Source organism: Oncorhynchus gorbuscha, linkage group LG04, assembly GCF_021184085.1.
Source record: "Oncorhynchus gorbuscha isolate QuinsamMale2020 ecotype Even-year linkage group LG04, OgorEven_v1.0, whole genome shotgun sequence".
In the NCBI taxonomy this organism is placed as follows: Eukaryota; Metazoa; Chordata; class Actinopteri; order Salmoniformes; family Salmonidae; genus Oncorhynchus; species Oncorhynchus gorbuscha.
The window spans coordinates 85911020-85927847 of NC_060176.1; the positions used below are offsets into that span (position 1 = coordinate 85911020).

The 16828-nt window shown below is 43.6% G+C and overlaps 1 protein-coding gene across 1 annotated transcript in view; it reads left to right on the top strand.

Moving 5' to 3' along the window:
- dmrt1 (doublesex and mab-3 related transcription factor 1) overlaps positions 1–16828 on the top strand; it is a 56733-nt gene that overhangs the window by 10338 nt on the left and 29567 nt on the right. Inside the window, exons 3-4 of the mRNA XM_046345475.1 lie at positions 5618–5781; positions 11370–11601. Of these exons, the coding sequence (XP_046201431.1) occupies positions 5618–5781; positions 11370–11601 (396 nt within the window). The remainder of the gene's footprint in view (positions 1–5617; positions 5782–11369; positions 11602–16828) is intronic.

Below are 16828 nucleotides of genomic sequence, written 5' to 3' on the forward strand. Positions count from 1 at the left end.
GATATGGTAAATATGCCTTAATGCAACTCCTTGAGGTAGGTTAGTTGTTGTTTCATCCATTGATAATGTTGTTCTTGTGTGAGTTGTATGCAGTGGCGACCCGTAATTCAGGGCAGAGCCCCACACTTTTAGGTACACAAATATAATACAAATAATAATACACTTTGTTTTCAGGGGGGGAGGCTTGCCTGTTGCGCTTGTTATTTTGGCATTAATATGTGTCACATATCAGTTTGCAGGCAATGTAAAAAAAATCACATGTAATTGAGTTAATAAAGCTGCATACAAACATGATCTCTTTTTTGTTTTCTTGAGTAAAGCAGCTCCAAAATGCAGGTGTTTCAGCCGAGCTCAGTGCTTTCTGTGGTGGTGGGGCAGCCAGCAGAATATACAGTGTTGAGCCTGATTGGCTCAGTTTTCTGTCACTCATGGGACAGCACGTCATCCCCAATTCTAAGGTTAGAGCTCAAATATTTTGACCCTTGGGTTCTGCCATAGAGTTATATTAGAAATGCCCATCCAAGATGGCTCAAGGTCATTGGCCACAGATAGAATGACATCAAATCACGCGTAGCTTTGATTGGAGTGATCATGTCAACATCATACTTTCAAAATCTTAGCTAGCAAGCTAGCAGTCGTCGCCATGAATCAAGTCGACAATCAAATTCTTTTCAACATTACACAACAACATTTACATTTAAGTCATTTAGCAGACGCTCTTATCCAGAGCGATCTTACAAATTGGTGCATTCACCTTACGACATCCAGTGGAACAGTCACTTTACAATAGTGCATCTAAATCTTAAAGGGGGGGGGTGAGAGGGATTACTTATCCTATCCTAGGTATTCCTTAAAGAGGTGGGGTTTCAGGTGTCTCCGGAAGGTGGTGATTGACTCCGCTGTCCTGGCGTCGTGAGGGAGTTTGTTCCACCATTGGGGGGCCAGAGCAGCGAACAGTTTTGACTGGGCTGAGCGGGAACTGTACTTCCTCAGTGGTAGGGAGGTGAGCAGGCCAGAGGTGGATGAACGCAGTGCCCTTGTTTGGGTGTAGGGCCTGATCAGAGCCTGGAGGTACTGAGGTGCCGTTCCCCTCACAGCTCCGTAGGCAAGCACCATGGTCTTGTAGCAACAAGTTGTAAATCGCAAATTCAACAATGCGTGGTTTGGGAAGGAATCAGTGGCTAACTGTGAGTTCAAGACAACTCGGGAAAACGAGCTCCGACTGGGAAAACGAGCTCCGACTGGGAAAACGAGCTCCGACTGGGAAAACGAGCTCCGACTGGGAAAACGAACTCCGTCTGGGAAAACGAGCTCCGACTGGGAAAACGAGCTCCGACTGGGAAAACGAGCTCCGACTGGGAAAACGAGCTCCGACTGGGAAAACGAGCTCCGACTGGGAAAATATGTTTGAACTGTCGTTCAAATTTTTCTATTTGATGACAGAATTTCCTCACGATGGACCGCTGCGCCACATTCCTGTTCAAGCACATTACTACATGTCTTATGCTGCTGCTATAATGCTGTAATATGTCAGGGAGATATCTATACTGTAGCTGAGAAAGTAATACTAAGTGTATGTTGTGTCGTAAGCTGTTAGTAGCCCATGTTCCTCGCCCTAATAATTTGGTCTGTTTTCACCGTTTGTGGCCGTTGTGTGCTTGTTGCAACTTTTTTTGTACAGCTTTGACAGTGCTACTGCTAGTAGTGGTGGCGCTTGGCTTGCATGTGCAAATTCAGAACACACAACATTCTCTAACATAATTATGTTATTTGACATATCAAATTAAAAGCTTATTTAATGTGTCAAATAATGTTATGACATGTATCTTGTTTGACACGCAAAGACCCAAACGGCGTTCAATGTTCAGAGAAATGTAATCATTGAATATTGTAAGAGCTTTCATTGTCTGCTTATATGCCCTCTTTATTTATCCTACGGTTCTGACTTGGTGTACAGGTAGAATACTGTAAGTAAGAACGGCTCATGTTCTGAATTCTGTCGCTGTACATTTCAAAAGTGCCGAAGAAATAGTTAAATTGACTATGCCCGTCGTCTCTCTCTTAATGTCTTAATCGAAATTACGGATTGCCTCTTATCCGCTTGTCGTCCCCCTATGCCATAGTTTGTACATCTCAATTGTCAGCAGGAACCACATTTGTTTAAAAAGCAAGTCAGCCATATCAGCTATGTTTTTTTTAACAGGCAGTAAAAGAGGCTGAATGAACTGTAGCAGTGGTAAGGTGTTGGGACAACTTTATGTTGGCCCTCACAGTTTGTGAGCACAGTTTGTCACCGTTATAGTGCAACTAATGTTTTGTTTAGTGTGGTGTTGTTGCTTTGCTGGCATGCCACATTGTTTTGTATGTATGGTTTTACCAATGAAGAGAAGGATGGAGAGTGACAGGAAGAATCAGTTCATGACAGCCACCAGTAGATGGTGCTATTGTGTGGGACTGAAAACTAAAAATGTCTTGACTGAAAACAGAAAGACGTTTATTGATTTTTGTTTAATTGAACCTTTATTTAACCAGGTAGGCCACTTGAGATCACCTTTATTTAACCAGGTAGGCTAGTTGAGAACACCTTTATTTAACCAGGTAGGCTAGTTGAGAACACCTTTATTTAACCAGGTAGACTAGTTGAGAACACCTTTATTTAACCAGGTAGGCTAGTTGAGAACACCTTTATTTAACCAGGTAGGCTAGTTGAGAACACCTTTATTTAACCAGGTAGGCTAGTTGAGAACACCTTTATTTAACCAGGTAGACTAGTTGAGAACACCTTTATTTAACCAGGTAGGCTAGTTGAGAACACCTTTATTTAACCAGGTAGGCCAGTTGAGAACACCTTTATTTAACCAGGTGGCTAGTTGAGAACACCTTTATTTAACCAGGTGGCCAGATGAGAACACCTTTATTTAACCAGGTGGCCAGTTGAGAACACCTTTATTTAACCAGGTAGGCTAGTTGAGAACACCTTTATTTAACCAGGTAGGCTAGTTGAGAACACCTTTATTTAACCAGGTAGGCTAGTTGAGAACACCTTTATTTAACCAGGTAGGCTAGTTGAGAACACCTTTATTTAACCAGGTAGACTAGTTGAGAACACATTTATTTAACCAGGTAGGCTAGTTGAGAACACCTTTATTTAACCAGGTAGGCCAGTTGAGAACACCTTTATTTAACCAGGTGGCTAGTTGAGAACACCTTTATTTAACAAGGTGGCCAGTTGAGAACACCTTTATTTAACCAGGTGGCCAGTTGAGAACACCTTTATTTAACCAGGTAGGCTAGTTGAGAACACCTTTATTTAACCAGGTAGGCTAGTTGAGAACACCTTTATTTAACCAGGTAGGCTAGTTGAGAACACCTTTATTTAACCAGGTAGGCCAGTTGAGAACACCTTTATTTAACCAGGTAGGCTAGTTGAGAACACCTTTATTTAACCAGGTAGGCCAGTTGAGAACACCTTTATTTAACCATGTAGGCTAGTTGAGAACACCTTTATTTAACCAGGTAGACTAGTTGAGAACACCTTTACTTAACCAGGTAGGCTAGTTGAGAACACCTTTATTTAACCAGGTAGGCTAGTTGAGAACACCTTTATTTAACCAGGTAGGCTAGTTGAGAACACCTTTATTTAACCAGGTAGACTAGTTGAGAACACCTTTATTTAACCAGGTAGGCTAGTTGAGAACACCTTTATTTAACCAGGTAGGCCAGTTGAGAACACCTTTATTTAACCAGGTGGCTAGTTGAGAACACCTTAATTTAACCAGGTGGCCAGATGAGAACACCTTTATTTAACCAGGTGGCCAGTTGAGAACACCTTTATTTAACCAGGTAGGCTAGTTGAGAACACCTTTATTTAACCAGGTAGGCTAGTTGAGAACACCTTTATTTAACCAGGTAGGCTAGTTGAGAACACCTTTATTTAACCAGGTAGGCTAGTTGAGAACACCTTTATTTAACCAGGTAGGCTAGTTGAGAACACCTTTATTTAACCAGGTAGACTAGTTGAGAACACATTTATTTAACCAGGTAGGCCAGTTGAGAACACCTTTATTTAACCAGGTGGCTAGTTGAGAACACCTTTATTTAACAAGGTGGCCAGTTGAGAACACCTTTATTTAACCAGGTGGCCAGTTGAGAACACCTTTATTTAACCAGGTAGGCTAGTTGAGAACACCTTTATTTAACCAGGTAGGCTAGTTGAGAACACCTTTATTTAACCAGGTAGGCTAGTTGAGAACACCTTTATTTAACCAGGTAGGCTAGTTGAGAACACCTTTATTTAACCAGGTAGGCCAGTTGAGAACACCTTTATTTAACCACGTGGCCAGTTGAGAACACCTTTATTTAACCAGGTAGGCTAGTTGAGAACACCTTTATTTAACCAGGTGGCCAGTTGAGAACACCTTTAATTAACCAGGTAAGCCAGTTGAGAACATGTCCTCATTTACAACTGCGACCTGGCCAAGATAAAGCAAAGCAGTGCAACAAAAACAACAACACAGAGTTACACATGGAATAAACAAACACACAGTCAATAACACAATAGAACATCTGTATACACTGTATGCAAATGAGGTAAGGAGGTCAGGCAATAAATAGGCCATAGTGGTGAAGTAATTACAATTTAGCAATTCACACTGGAGTGATTGATGTGCAGATGATGATGTGCAAGTAGAAATACTGGTGTGCAAAATAACAGAAAAACAAAAAACAAAAATGGGGATGAGGTAGGTAGTTGGTTGGATGGACAATTTACAGATGGGCTATGTACAGCTGCACCAACCGGTAAGCTGCTCTGACAGCTGATGCTTAAAGTTAGTGAGGGAGATATAAGTCTCCAACGTCAGTGATTAGTTTCCAACCTTGTGAACTCTCTTGGAACTGGCAGAGTTGGTATCAGTGTACTAGGGGTGGTAGTACACTGGCTGGAGGATTTCCATCATCATCATTCTAACCCTGTTCCTCTGTCCCTGCAGGGAGTCGGTCTGGTCTGAGGGACAGTATACCTGGCCCTGTCTGACCTCTAACCCTAACCCTGTTCCTCTGTCCCTGCAGGGAGTCGGTCTGGTCTGAGGGACAGTATACCTGGCCCTGTCTGACCTCTAACCCTAACCCTGTTCCTCTGTCCCTGCAGGGAGTTGGTCTGGTCTGAGGGACAGTATACCTGGCCCTGTCTGACCTCTAACCCTAACCCTGTTCCTCTGTCCCTGCAGGGAGTCGGTCTGGTCTGAGGGACAGTATACCTGGCCCTGTCTGACCTCTAACCCTAACCCTGTTCCTCTGTCCCTGCAGGGAGTCGGTCTGGTGTGAGGGACAGTATACCTGGCCCTGTCTGACCTCTAACCCTAACCCTGTTCCTCTGTCCCTGCAGGGAGTTGGTCTGGTCTGAGGGACAGTATACCTGGCCCTGCCTGACCTCTAACCCTAACCCTGTTCCTCTGTCCCTGCAGGGAGTTGGTCTGGTCTGAGGGACAGTATACCTGGCCCTGCCTGACCTCTAACCCTAACCCTGTTCCTCTGTCCCTGCAGGGAGTCGGTTTGGTCTGAGGGACAGTATACCTGGCCCTGCCTGACCTCTATCCCTGTCCTCAATCCCTTGTAGGTAGTCGTTCTGGCCTGTCATCCAGCCCCACATCATTCAGTAGGGGGCAGTCTACTGACGGAACAGCTGACCTCCTGGTGGACACCTCCTACTACAACTTCTACCAGCCGTCACGCTACCCTACAGCCTACTACAGTAACCTGTACAACTACCAACAATACCAGGTAGACCTCTCTGTAACCCTACCCTACCTTAACCCTTCTCTTAACCCTACCCTACAGCCTACTACAGTAACCTGTACAACTACCAACAATACCAGGTAGACCTCTCTGTAACCCTACCCTACCTTAACCCTTCTCTTAACCCTACCCTACAGCCTACTACAGTAACCTGTACAACTACCAACAATACCAGGTAGACCTCTCTGTAACCCTACCCTACCTTAACCCTTCTCTTAACCCTACCCTACAGCCTACTACAGTAACCTGTACAACTACCAAAAATACCAGGTAGACCTCTCGGTAACCCTACCCTACCTTAACCCTTCTCTTAACCCTACCCTACAGCCTACTACAGTAACCTGTACAACTACCAACAATACCAGGTAGACCTCTCTGTAACCCTACCCTACCTTAACCCTTCTCTTAACCCTACCCTACAGCCTACTACAGTAACCTGTACAACTACCAACAATACCAGGTAGACCTCTCTGTAACCCTACCCTAACTTAACCCTTCTCTTAACCGTACTCTACCTTCACTTTACCTTACCTTAACCCTACCCTTAACCCTACCCTACCTTACCACTATCCTACCCTTAACCCTAACCTTAATCCTACCCTTAACCTTACCCTTAACCATACTCTACCTTAACCATACCCTTAACCATACCCTTATTCCTACCCTACCTTAACCCTACCCTACCTTACTTTAACCCTATCCTACCTTAACCCTGCCGTACCTTAACCCTATCCTACCCATAACCGTAACCCTACCCTTAACCATACTCTTCCTTACCCTACCTTAACCCTCTCCTACCCTTAACCCTTTCCTACCCTTAACCATACCCTTAACCCTACCCTTAACCTTACTGTACCTTAACCCTACCCTACCTACCCTACCTTAACCCTACCCTACTTACCCTACCTTAACCCTACCCTACTTACCCTACCTTAACCCTACTCTACCCTTAACCATACCCTTAACCCTACCCTTAACCTTACTGTACCTTAACCCTACCCGACCTACCCTACCTTAACCCTACTCTATTCTTAACCATACCCTAACCCATTCTACCCTAACCCACTCTATTCTTAACCATACCCTAAACCTACCCTTAACCCTCTCCTACCCTTAACCCTACCCTTGACCCTACCCTACCCACCCTACCTTAACCATACCCTACTCTTAACCCTACCCTACCTTAACCCTGCCCTACCTTAACCCTGCCCTACTCTTAACCATACCCTACTCTTAACCCTACCCTACCTTAACCCTACCCTAACCTACCGTAACCCTATCCTACCTTAACCTTAACCTTACCCTACCTTAACCCTACTTAACCCTACCTTAACCCTACCCTACCTTAACCCTACTTTACCCTACCTTAACCCTACCCTACCTTAACCCTAATCTACCTTACCCTAACCTAACTTAACCCTACCCTACGTAAACCCTACCCTACCTTAACCCTACCCTGTCCTACCTTAACCCTACCCTACCTTAACCCTAGTTTAACCCTACCCTTCCTTAACCCAACCCTACTTTAACCCTACCCTACCTTAACCCTACCCTGCCTACCCTTAACCCTACCTTAACCCAACCCTACCCTACCTAAATCCAACCCTACCTACCCTTAACCCTACCCTACCTAAATCCTAACTTATCTACCTTTAACCCTACCCTACCCTGCCCACCCTTAACCCTAGCTTATCTAAATCCTACCCTACCCTACCTACCCTTAACCCTACCCTACCTAAATCCTACCCTACCTACCCTTAACCCTACCCTACCTACCTTAACTCTGCAGCCTACTACAGCAACTTGTACAACTACCAGCAATACTGGGAGCCACCAATGAAGGAGCCACCAATGGGGAGAATAGTGAGACACTGGACAGAGGGAGGGAGCCACCAACAGGGAGAATAGTGAGACACTGGACAGAGGGAGGGACCAACAGGGAGAATAGTGAGACACTGGACAGAGGGAGTGAGCCACCAACAGGGAGAATAGTGAGATACTGGACAGTGGGAGGGAGCCACCAACAGGGAGAATAGTGAGACTGGACAGAGGGAGGGAGCCACCAACAGGGAGAATAGTGAGACACTGGACAGAGGGAGGGACCCACCAACAGGGAGAATAGTGAGACACTGGACAGAGGGAGGGACCAACAGGGAGAATAGTGAGACACTGGACAGAGGGAGCCACCAACAGGGAGAATAGTGAGACACTGGACAGAGGGAGGGACCAACAGGGAGAATAGTGAGACACTGGACAGAGGGAGGGAGCCACCAACAGGGAGAATAGTGAGACACTGGACAGAGGGAGGGACCAACAGGGAGAATAGTGAGACACTGGACAGAGGGAGGGACCAACAGGGAGAATAGTGAGACACTGGACAGAGGGAGCCACCAACAGGGAGAATAGTGAGACACTGGAAAGAGGGAGGGACCAACAAGGAGAATAGTGAGACACTGGACAGAGGGAGGGACCAACAGGGAGAATAGTGAGACACTGGACATAGGGAGGGACCAACAGGGAGAATAGTGAGACACTGGACAGAGGGAGCCACCAACAGGGAGAATAGTGAGACACTGGACAGAGGGAGCCACCAACAGGGAGAATAGTGAGACACTGGACAGAGGGAGGGACCAACAGGGAGAATAGTGAGACACTGGACAGAGGGAGGGACCAACAGGGAGAATAGTGAGACACTGGACAGAGGGAGGGACCAACAGGGAGAATAGTGAGATACTGGACAGAGGGAGGGACCAACAGGGAGAATAGTGAGACACTGGACAGAGGGAGCCACCAACAGGGAGAATAGTGAGACACTGGACAGAGGGAGGGAGCCACCAACAGGGAGAATAGTGAGACACTGGACAGAGGGAGGGAGACACCAACAGGGAGAATAGTGAGACACTGGACAGAGGGAGGGACCCACCAACAGGGAGAATAGTGAGACACTGGACAGAGGGAGGGACCCACCAACAGGGAGAATAGTGAGACACTGGACAGAGGGAGGGAGCCACCAACAGGGAGAATAGTGAGACACTGGACAGAGGGAGTGAGCCACCAACAGGGAGAATAGTGAGACACTGGACAGAGGGAGTGAGCCACCAACAGGGAGAATAGTGAGACACTGGACAGAGGGAGGGAGCCACCAACAGGGAGAATAGTGAGACACTGGACAGAGGGAGGGAGCCACCAACAGGGAGAATAGTGAGACACTGGACAGAGGGAGGGAGCCACCAACAGGGAGAATAGTGAGACACTGGACAGAGGGAGGGAGCCACCAACAGGGAGAATAGTGAGACACTGGACAGAGGGAGGGAGCCACCAACAGGGAGAATAGTGAGACACTGGACAGAGGGAGGGAGCCACCAACAGGGAGAATAGTGAGACACTGGACAGAGGGAGGGAGCCACCAACAGGGAGAATAGTGAGACACTGGACAGAGGGAGGGAGCCACCAACAGGGAGAATAGTGAGACACTGGACAGAGGGAGGGAGCCACCAACAGGGAGAATAGTGAGACACTGGACAGAGGGAGGGACCAACAGGGAGAATAGTGAGACACTGGACAGAGGGAGGGAGCCACCAACAGGGAGAATAGTGAGACACTGGACAGAGGGAGCCACCAACAGGGAGAATAGTGAGACACTGGACAGAGGGAAGGACCAACAGGGAAAATAGTGAGACACTGGACAGAGGGAGGGAGCCACCAACAGGGAGAATAGTGAGACACTGGACAGAGGGAGCCACCAACAGTGAGAATAGTGAGACACTGGACAGAGGGAGGGAGCCACCAACAGGGAGAATAGTGAGACACTGGACAGAGGGAGGGACCAACAGGGAGAATAGTGAGACACTGGACAGAGGGAGGGAGCCACCAACAGGGAGAATAGTGAGACACTGGACAGAGGGAGCCACCAACAGTGAGAATAGTGAGACACTGGACAGAGGGAGGGAGTCACCAACAGGGAGAATAGTGAGACACTGGACAGAGGGAGGGAGCCACCAACAGGGAGAATAGTGAGACACTGGACAGAGGGAGCCACCAACAGGGAGAATAGTGAGACACTGGACAGAGGGAGCCACCAACAGGGAGAATAGTGAGACACTGGACAGTGGGAGGGAGCCACCAACAGGGAGAATAGTGAGACACTGGACAGTGGGAGGGAGCCACCAACAGGGAGAATAGTGAGACACTGGACAGAGGGAGGGAGCCACCAACAGGGAGAATAGTGAGACACTGGACAGAGGGAGGGAGCCACCAACAGGGAGAATAGTGAGACACTGGACAGAGGGAGGGACCAACAGGGAGAATAGTGAGACACTGGACAGAGGGAGGGAGCCACCAACAGGGAGAATAGTGAGACACTGGACAGAGGGAGGGAGCCACCAACAGGGAGAATAGTGAGACACTGGACAGAGGGAGGGAGACACCAACAGGGAGAATAGTGAGACACTGGACAGAGGGAGGGAGCCACCAACAGGGAGAATAGTGAGACACTGGACAGAGGGAGTGAGCCACCAACAGGGAGAATAGTGAGACACTGGACAGAGGGAGGGACCAACAGGGAGAATAGTGAGACACTGGACAGAGGGAGTGAGCCACCAACAGGGAGAATAGTGAGACACTGGACAGAGGGAGTGAGCCACCAACAGGGAGAATAGTGAGACACTGGACAGAGGGAGGGAGCCACCAACAGGGAGAATAGTGAGACACTGGACAGAGGGAGGGAGCCACCAACAGGGAGAATAGTGAGACACTGGACAGAGGGAGGGAGCCACCAACAGGGAGAATAGTGAGACACTGGACAGAGGGAGGGAGCCACCAACAGGGAGAATAGTGAGACACTGGACAGAGGGAGGGAGCCACCAACAGGGAGAATAGTGAGACACTGGACAGAGGGAGGGAGCCACCAACAGGGAGAATAGTGAGACACTGGACAGAGGGAGGGAGCCACCAACAGGGAGAATAGTGAGACACTGGACAGAGGGAGGGAGCCACCAACAGGGAGAATAGTGAGACACTGGACAGAGGGAGGGAGCCACCAACAGGGAGAATAGTAAGACACTGGACAGAGGGAGGGAGCCACATGTAAAACACCTTCCTGATTCCTATATTGTCTCTAATAACAGAGTGTAAAACACCTTCCTGATTCCTATATTGTCTCTAATAACAGAGTGTAAAACACCTTCAAGGACAGTAACACCAGGCAAGTCAGTTAAGAACAAATTCTTATTTTTGACAACAGCCTTGGAACAGTGGGTTAACTGCCTTGTTCAGGCTTTGTCAGCTCTGGGATTCAATCTTGCAATCTTTTGGCTACTAGTCCAAACACTCTAACCACTAGGCTACCTGCCGCCCCGTAAACATGCATGATGCATTGTTTAACCTTTAACTTCCTTTAAGCTGAGGGAGGACATGAGCTCTGTTTAATGCTCTGTTTAAATATCATTTCACTTCCTTTAAGCTGAGGGAGGACGTGAGCTCTGTTAAAATATAATTTTGAAATTGAGAAAGACAATAATTTTCTCCCCACCTGTCTGTGTGTGTGTGCGTGTGTGTGTTATTGTCTGAAACAGATGCCGAACGGCGAGAGTCGTCTATCCAGCCACAACGTGTCTCCTCAGTACCGGATGCATTCCTACTATTCCTCTGCCTCCTACCTCAGCCAGGGGCTAGGCCAGGGATTGGGCCAGGGTCTGGGCCAGGTGCTGGGCCAGGGATTGGGTCAGGGGCTGGGGACCACGGCAGCCTGTGTTCCCCCCATCTTCTCTCTGGAGGACAACACCTGCCATGACACCAAGCAGACCTGTGAGTAATACACACATATGCGCACGCACACACACACACACACACACACACACACACACACACACACACACACACACACACACACACACACACACACACACAGACACAGACACAGACACACACACACACACACACACACACACACACACACACACACACACACACACACACACACACACACAGATACGTACACACACACACACACACACACACACACACACACACACACACACACACACACACACACACACACACACACACACACACACACACACACACACACACACTTACATTCCCACTGAATCCAGAGAGTGTCTGGGTTCATCCGGGGGAGGTCCACACTGCACGACAAAGGCTCTGCAAAACTTATAAAAATAACGTCAAAAGTCCAAGTTTTATTATGGCCGTTTGTACTGTTAGTCCTACTCGTCATCCTACAGTTGTTTACAATCACTTTGGCACTAATTTCAGAACCTTGTGGTCTCTTTGAGGTTTCTTTGAATCAAAGCAAAAATAATTAGCTACAAAAAATAAAAAATTCAGTTAAAGGTCAACTGCAGTGTTCCTCACCTTACTGTAAAACATCAATGCAGTGTTCCTCACCTTACTGTAAAACATCACTGCAGTGTTCCTCACCTGGCTTACTGTAAAACATCACTGCAGTGTTCCTCACCTGGCTTACTGTAAAACATCACTGCAGTGTTCCTCACCTGGCTTACTGTAAAACATCACTGCAGTGTTCCTCACCTGGCTTACTGTAAAACATCACTGCAGTGTTCCTCAACTTACTGTAAAACATCACTGCAGTGTTCCTCACCTTACTGTAAAACATCACTGCAGTGTTCCTCACCTAGGTTACTGTAAAACATCACTGCAGTGTTCCTCACCTTACTGTAAAACATCACTGTAGTGTTCCTCACCTTACTGTAAAACATCACTGCAGTGTTCCTCACCTTACTGTAAAACATCACTGCAGTGTTCCTCACCTGGCTTACTGTAAAACATCACTGCAGTGTTCCTCACCTGGCTTACTGTAAAACATCACTGCAGTGTTCCTCACCTGGTTACTGTAAAACATCACTGCAGTGTTCCTCACCTTACTGTAAAACATCACTGCAGTGTTCCTCACCTGGCTTACTGTAAAACATCACTGCAGTGTTCCTCACCTTACTGTAAAACATCACTGCAGTGTTCCTCACCTGGCTTACTGTAAAACATCACTGCAGTGTTCCTCACCTTACTGTAAAACATCACTGCACTGTTCCTCACCTTACTGTAAAACATCACTGCAGTGTTCCTCACCTAGGTTACTGTAAAACATCACTGCAGTGTTCCTCACCTTACTGTAAAACATCACTGCAGTGTTCCTCACCTGGCTTACTGTAAAACATCACTGCAGTGTTCCTCACCTTACTGTAAAACATCACTGCAGTGTTCCTCACCTTACTGTAAAACATCACTTCAGTGTTCCTCACCTGGCTTACTGTAAAACATCACTGCAGTGTTCCTCACCCTACTGTAAAAAGCAAAACAAAGGATTGATTACTGTGCTTCTATATTTCCATCAACCCTGTCTGGTGGATTTGGCCACAGGTTCTCATCCACATCACAATGGATGTTTTCATTGGCCAAACATCTTGGGAAGAATCTTCGGGTGAATCCAGGCCTGACACTGGTCTGCCGTGATGTCATTGCATGCGTTATCAATGGCCTGGAGAAGGGCGGCTTGTTCGTGAGGGCGCCTATCATATACCTTCCACCTCCATTTGGAGAAAAATTCCTAAATTGGGTTAAGGAACGGAGAGTATGGGGGTGAGAACATGGTGGTAGTGGTAGTGGTGGTAGTGGTAAGGCAGATAAAGTCATGTAGATATTGTAATGTAGATATAGTAATGTAGATATAGTAATGTAGATATTGCTCGGTTAGTCAGATTTAGCCCTCCAGATATAGCCAGATATTGTAATGTAGATATTGTAATGCAGATATAGTAAGGTAGATATAGTAATGTAGATATTGCTAGGTTAGTCAGATTTAGCCCTCCAGATATTGTAATGTAGATATAGTAATGTAGATATTGTAATGTAGATATTGCTAGGTTAGTCAGATTTAGCCCTCCAGATATTGTGATGTAGATATTGTAATGTAGATATTGTAATGTAGATACTGTAATGCAGATATTGTAATGCAGATATAGTAATGTAGATATAGTAATGTAGATATTGTAATGTAGATATAGTAATGTAGATATTGTAATCCAGATATTGCTAGGTCAGTCAGATTTAGCCCTCCAGATATAGTAATGTAGATATTGTAATGTAGATATAGTAATGTAGATATTGCTCAGTTAGTCAGATTTAGCCCTCCAGATATAGTAATGTAGATATTGTAATGTAGATATAGTAATGTAGATATTGCTAGGTCAGTCAGATTTAGCCCTCCAGATATAGTAATGTAGATATAGTAATGTAGAGATTGTAATGCAGATATTGTAATGTAGATATAGTAATGTAGATATTGTAATGTAGATATTGTAATGTAGATATTGCTAGGTTAGTCAGATTTAGCCCTCCAGATATAGTAATGTAGACATAGTAATGTAGATATTGTAATGTAGATATTGCTAGGTTAGTCAGATTTAGCCCTCCAGATATTGTGATGTAGATATTGTAATGTAGATATTGTAATGTAGATACTGTAATGTAGATACTGTAATGTAGATATAGTAATTTAGATATAGTAATGTAGATATTGTAATGCAGATATTGTAATGTAGATATAGTAATGTAGATATAGTAATGTAGATATTGCTAGGTTAGTCAGATTTAGCCCTCCAGATATTGTGATGTAGATATTGTAATGTAGATACTGTAATGTAGATATAGTAATTTAGATATAGTAATGTAGATATGGTAATGCAGATATTGTAATGTAGATATAGTAATGTAGATATAGTAATGTAGATATTGCTAGGTTAGTCAGATTTAGCCCTCCAGATATTGTGATGTAGATATTGTAATGTAGATACTGTAATGTAGATATAGTAATTTAGATATAGCAATGTAGATATTGTAATGTAGATATAGTAATGTAGATATAGTAATGTAGATATTGCTAGGTTAGTCAGATTTAGCCCTCCAGATATTGTGATGTAGATATTGTAATGTAGATATTGTAATGTAGATACTGTAATGCAGATATTGTAATGCAGATATAGTAATGTAGATATTGTAATCCAGATATTGCTAGGTCAGTCAGATTTAGCCCTCCAGATATAGTAATGTAGATATTGTAATGTAGATATAGTAATGTAGATATTGCTCAGTTAGTCAGATTTAGCCCTCCAGATATAGTAATGTAGATATAGTAATGTAGATATAGTAATGTAGATATTGCTAGGTCAGTCAGATTTAGCCCTCCAGATATTGTGATGTAGATATTGTAATGTAGATATAGTAATGTAGATATTGTAATGCAGATATTGTAATGTAGATATAGTAATGTAGATATAGTAATGTAGATATTGTAATGTAGATATTGCTAGGTTAGTCAGATTTAGCCCTCCAGATATTGTGATGTAGATATTGTAATGTAGATATTGCAATGTAGATACTGTAATGTAGATATAGTAATTTAGATATAGTAATGTAGATATTGTAATGTAGATATAGTAATGTAGATATAGTAATGTAGATATTGCTAGGTTAGTCAGTGTTAGCCCTCCAGATATAGTAATGTAGATATAGTAATGTAGATATTATTATTATTATTATTATTAGATATAGTAATGTAGATATAGTAATGTAGATATTGCTAGGTTAGTCAGATTTAGCCCTCCAGATATAGTAATGTAGATATAGTAATGTAGATATAGTAATGTAGATATAGTAATGTAGACATTGCTAGGTTAGTCAGATTTAGCCCTCCAGATATAGTAATGTAGATATAGTAATGTAGATATTGCTAGGTCAGTCAGATTTAGCCCTCCAGATATAGTAATGTAGATATAGTAATGTAGATATTGTAATGCAGATATCGTAATGTAGATATTGTAATGTAGATATTGCTAGGTTTGTCAGATTTAGCCCTCCAGATATTGTAATGCAGATATTGTAATGTAGATATAGTAATGTAGATATAGTAATGTAGATATAGTAATGCAGATATTGTAATGTAGATATTGTAATGTAGATATTACTAGGTTAGTTAGATTTAGCCCTCCAGATGTTATAATGTAGATATTGTAATGCAGATATTGTAATGTAGATATTGTAATGTAGATATTGTAATGTAGATATAGTAATGTAGATATTGTAATGTATATATTGTAATGTAGATATTGTAATGTAGATATTGTAATGTATATATTGTAATGTAGATATTGTAATGTAGATATTGTAATGTATATATTGTAATGTATATATTGTAATGTAGATATTGCTAGGTTAGTCAGATTTAGCCCTCCAGATATAGTAATGTAGATATAGTAATGTAGATATAGTAATGTAGATATTGTAATGTAGATATAGTAATGTAGATATTGTAATGTAGATATAGTAATGTAGATATAGTAATGTAGATATAGTAATGTAGATATTGTAATGTAGATATAGTAATGTAGATATAGTAATTCAGATATAGTAATGTAGATATAGTAATGTAGATATAGTAATGTAGATATTCTAATGCAGATATTGCTTGGTTAGTCAGATTTAGCCCTCCAGATATAGTAATGTAGATATAGTCACACAGATATTTCTAGGTTATTCAGATTTAGCCCTCCAGATATAGTAATGTAGATATAGTAATGTATATATAGTCACACAGATATTTCTAGGTTATTCAGATTTAGCCCTCCAGATATAGCCAGATACTGTCATGCCGATATAGTCACACAGATATTTCTAGGTTATTCAGATTTAGCCCTCCAGATATAGTAATGTAGATATAGTCACACAGATATTTCTAGGTTATTCCGATTCAGCCCTCCAGATATAGTAATGTATATATAGTCACACAGATATTTCTAGGTTATTCAGATTTAGCCCTCCAGATATAGTAATGTAGATATAGTAATGTATATATAGTCACACAGATATTTCTAGGTTATTCAGATTTAGCCCTCCAGATATAGTAATGTAGATATAGTCACACAGATATTTCTAGGTTATTCCGATTCAGCCCTCCAGATATAGTAATGTATATATAGTCACACAGATATTTCTAGGT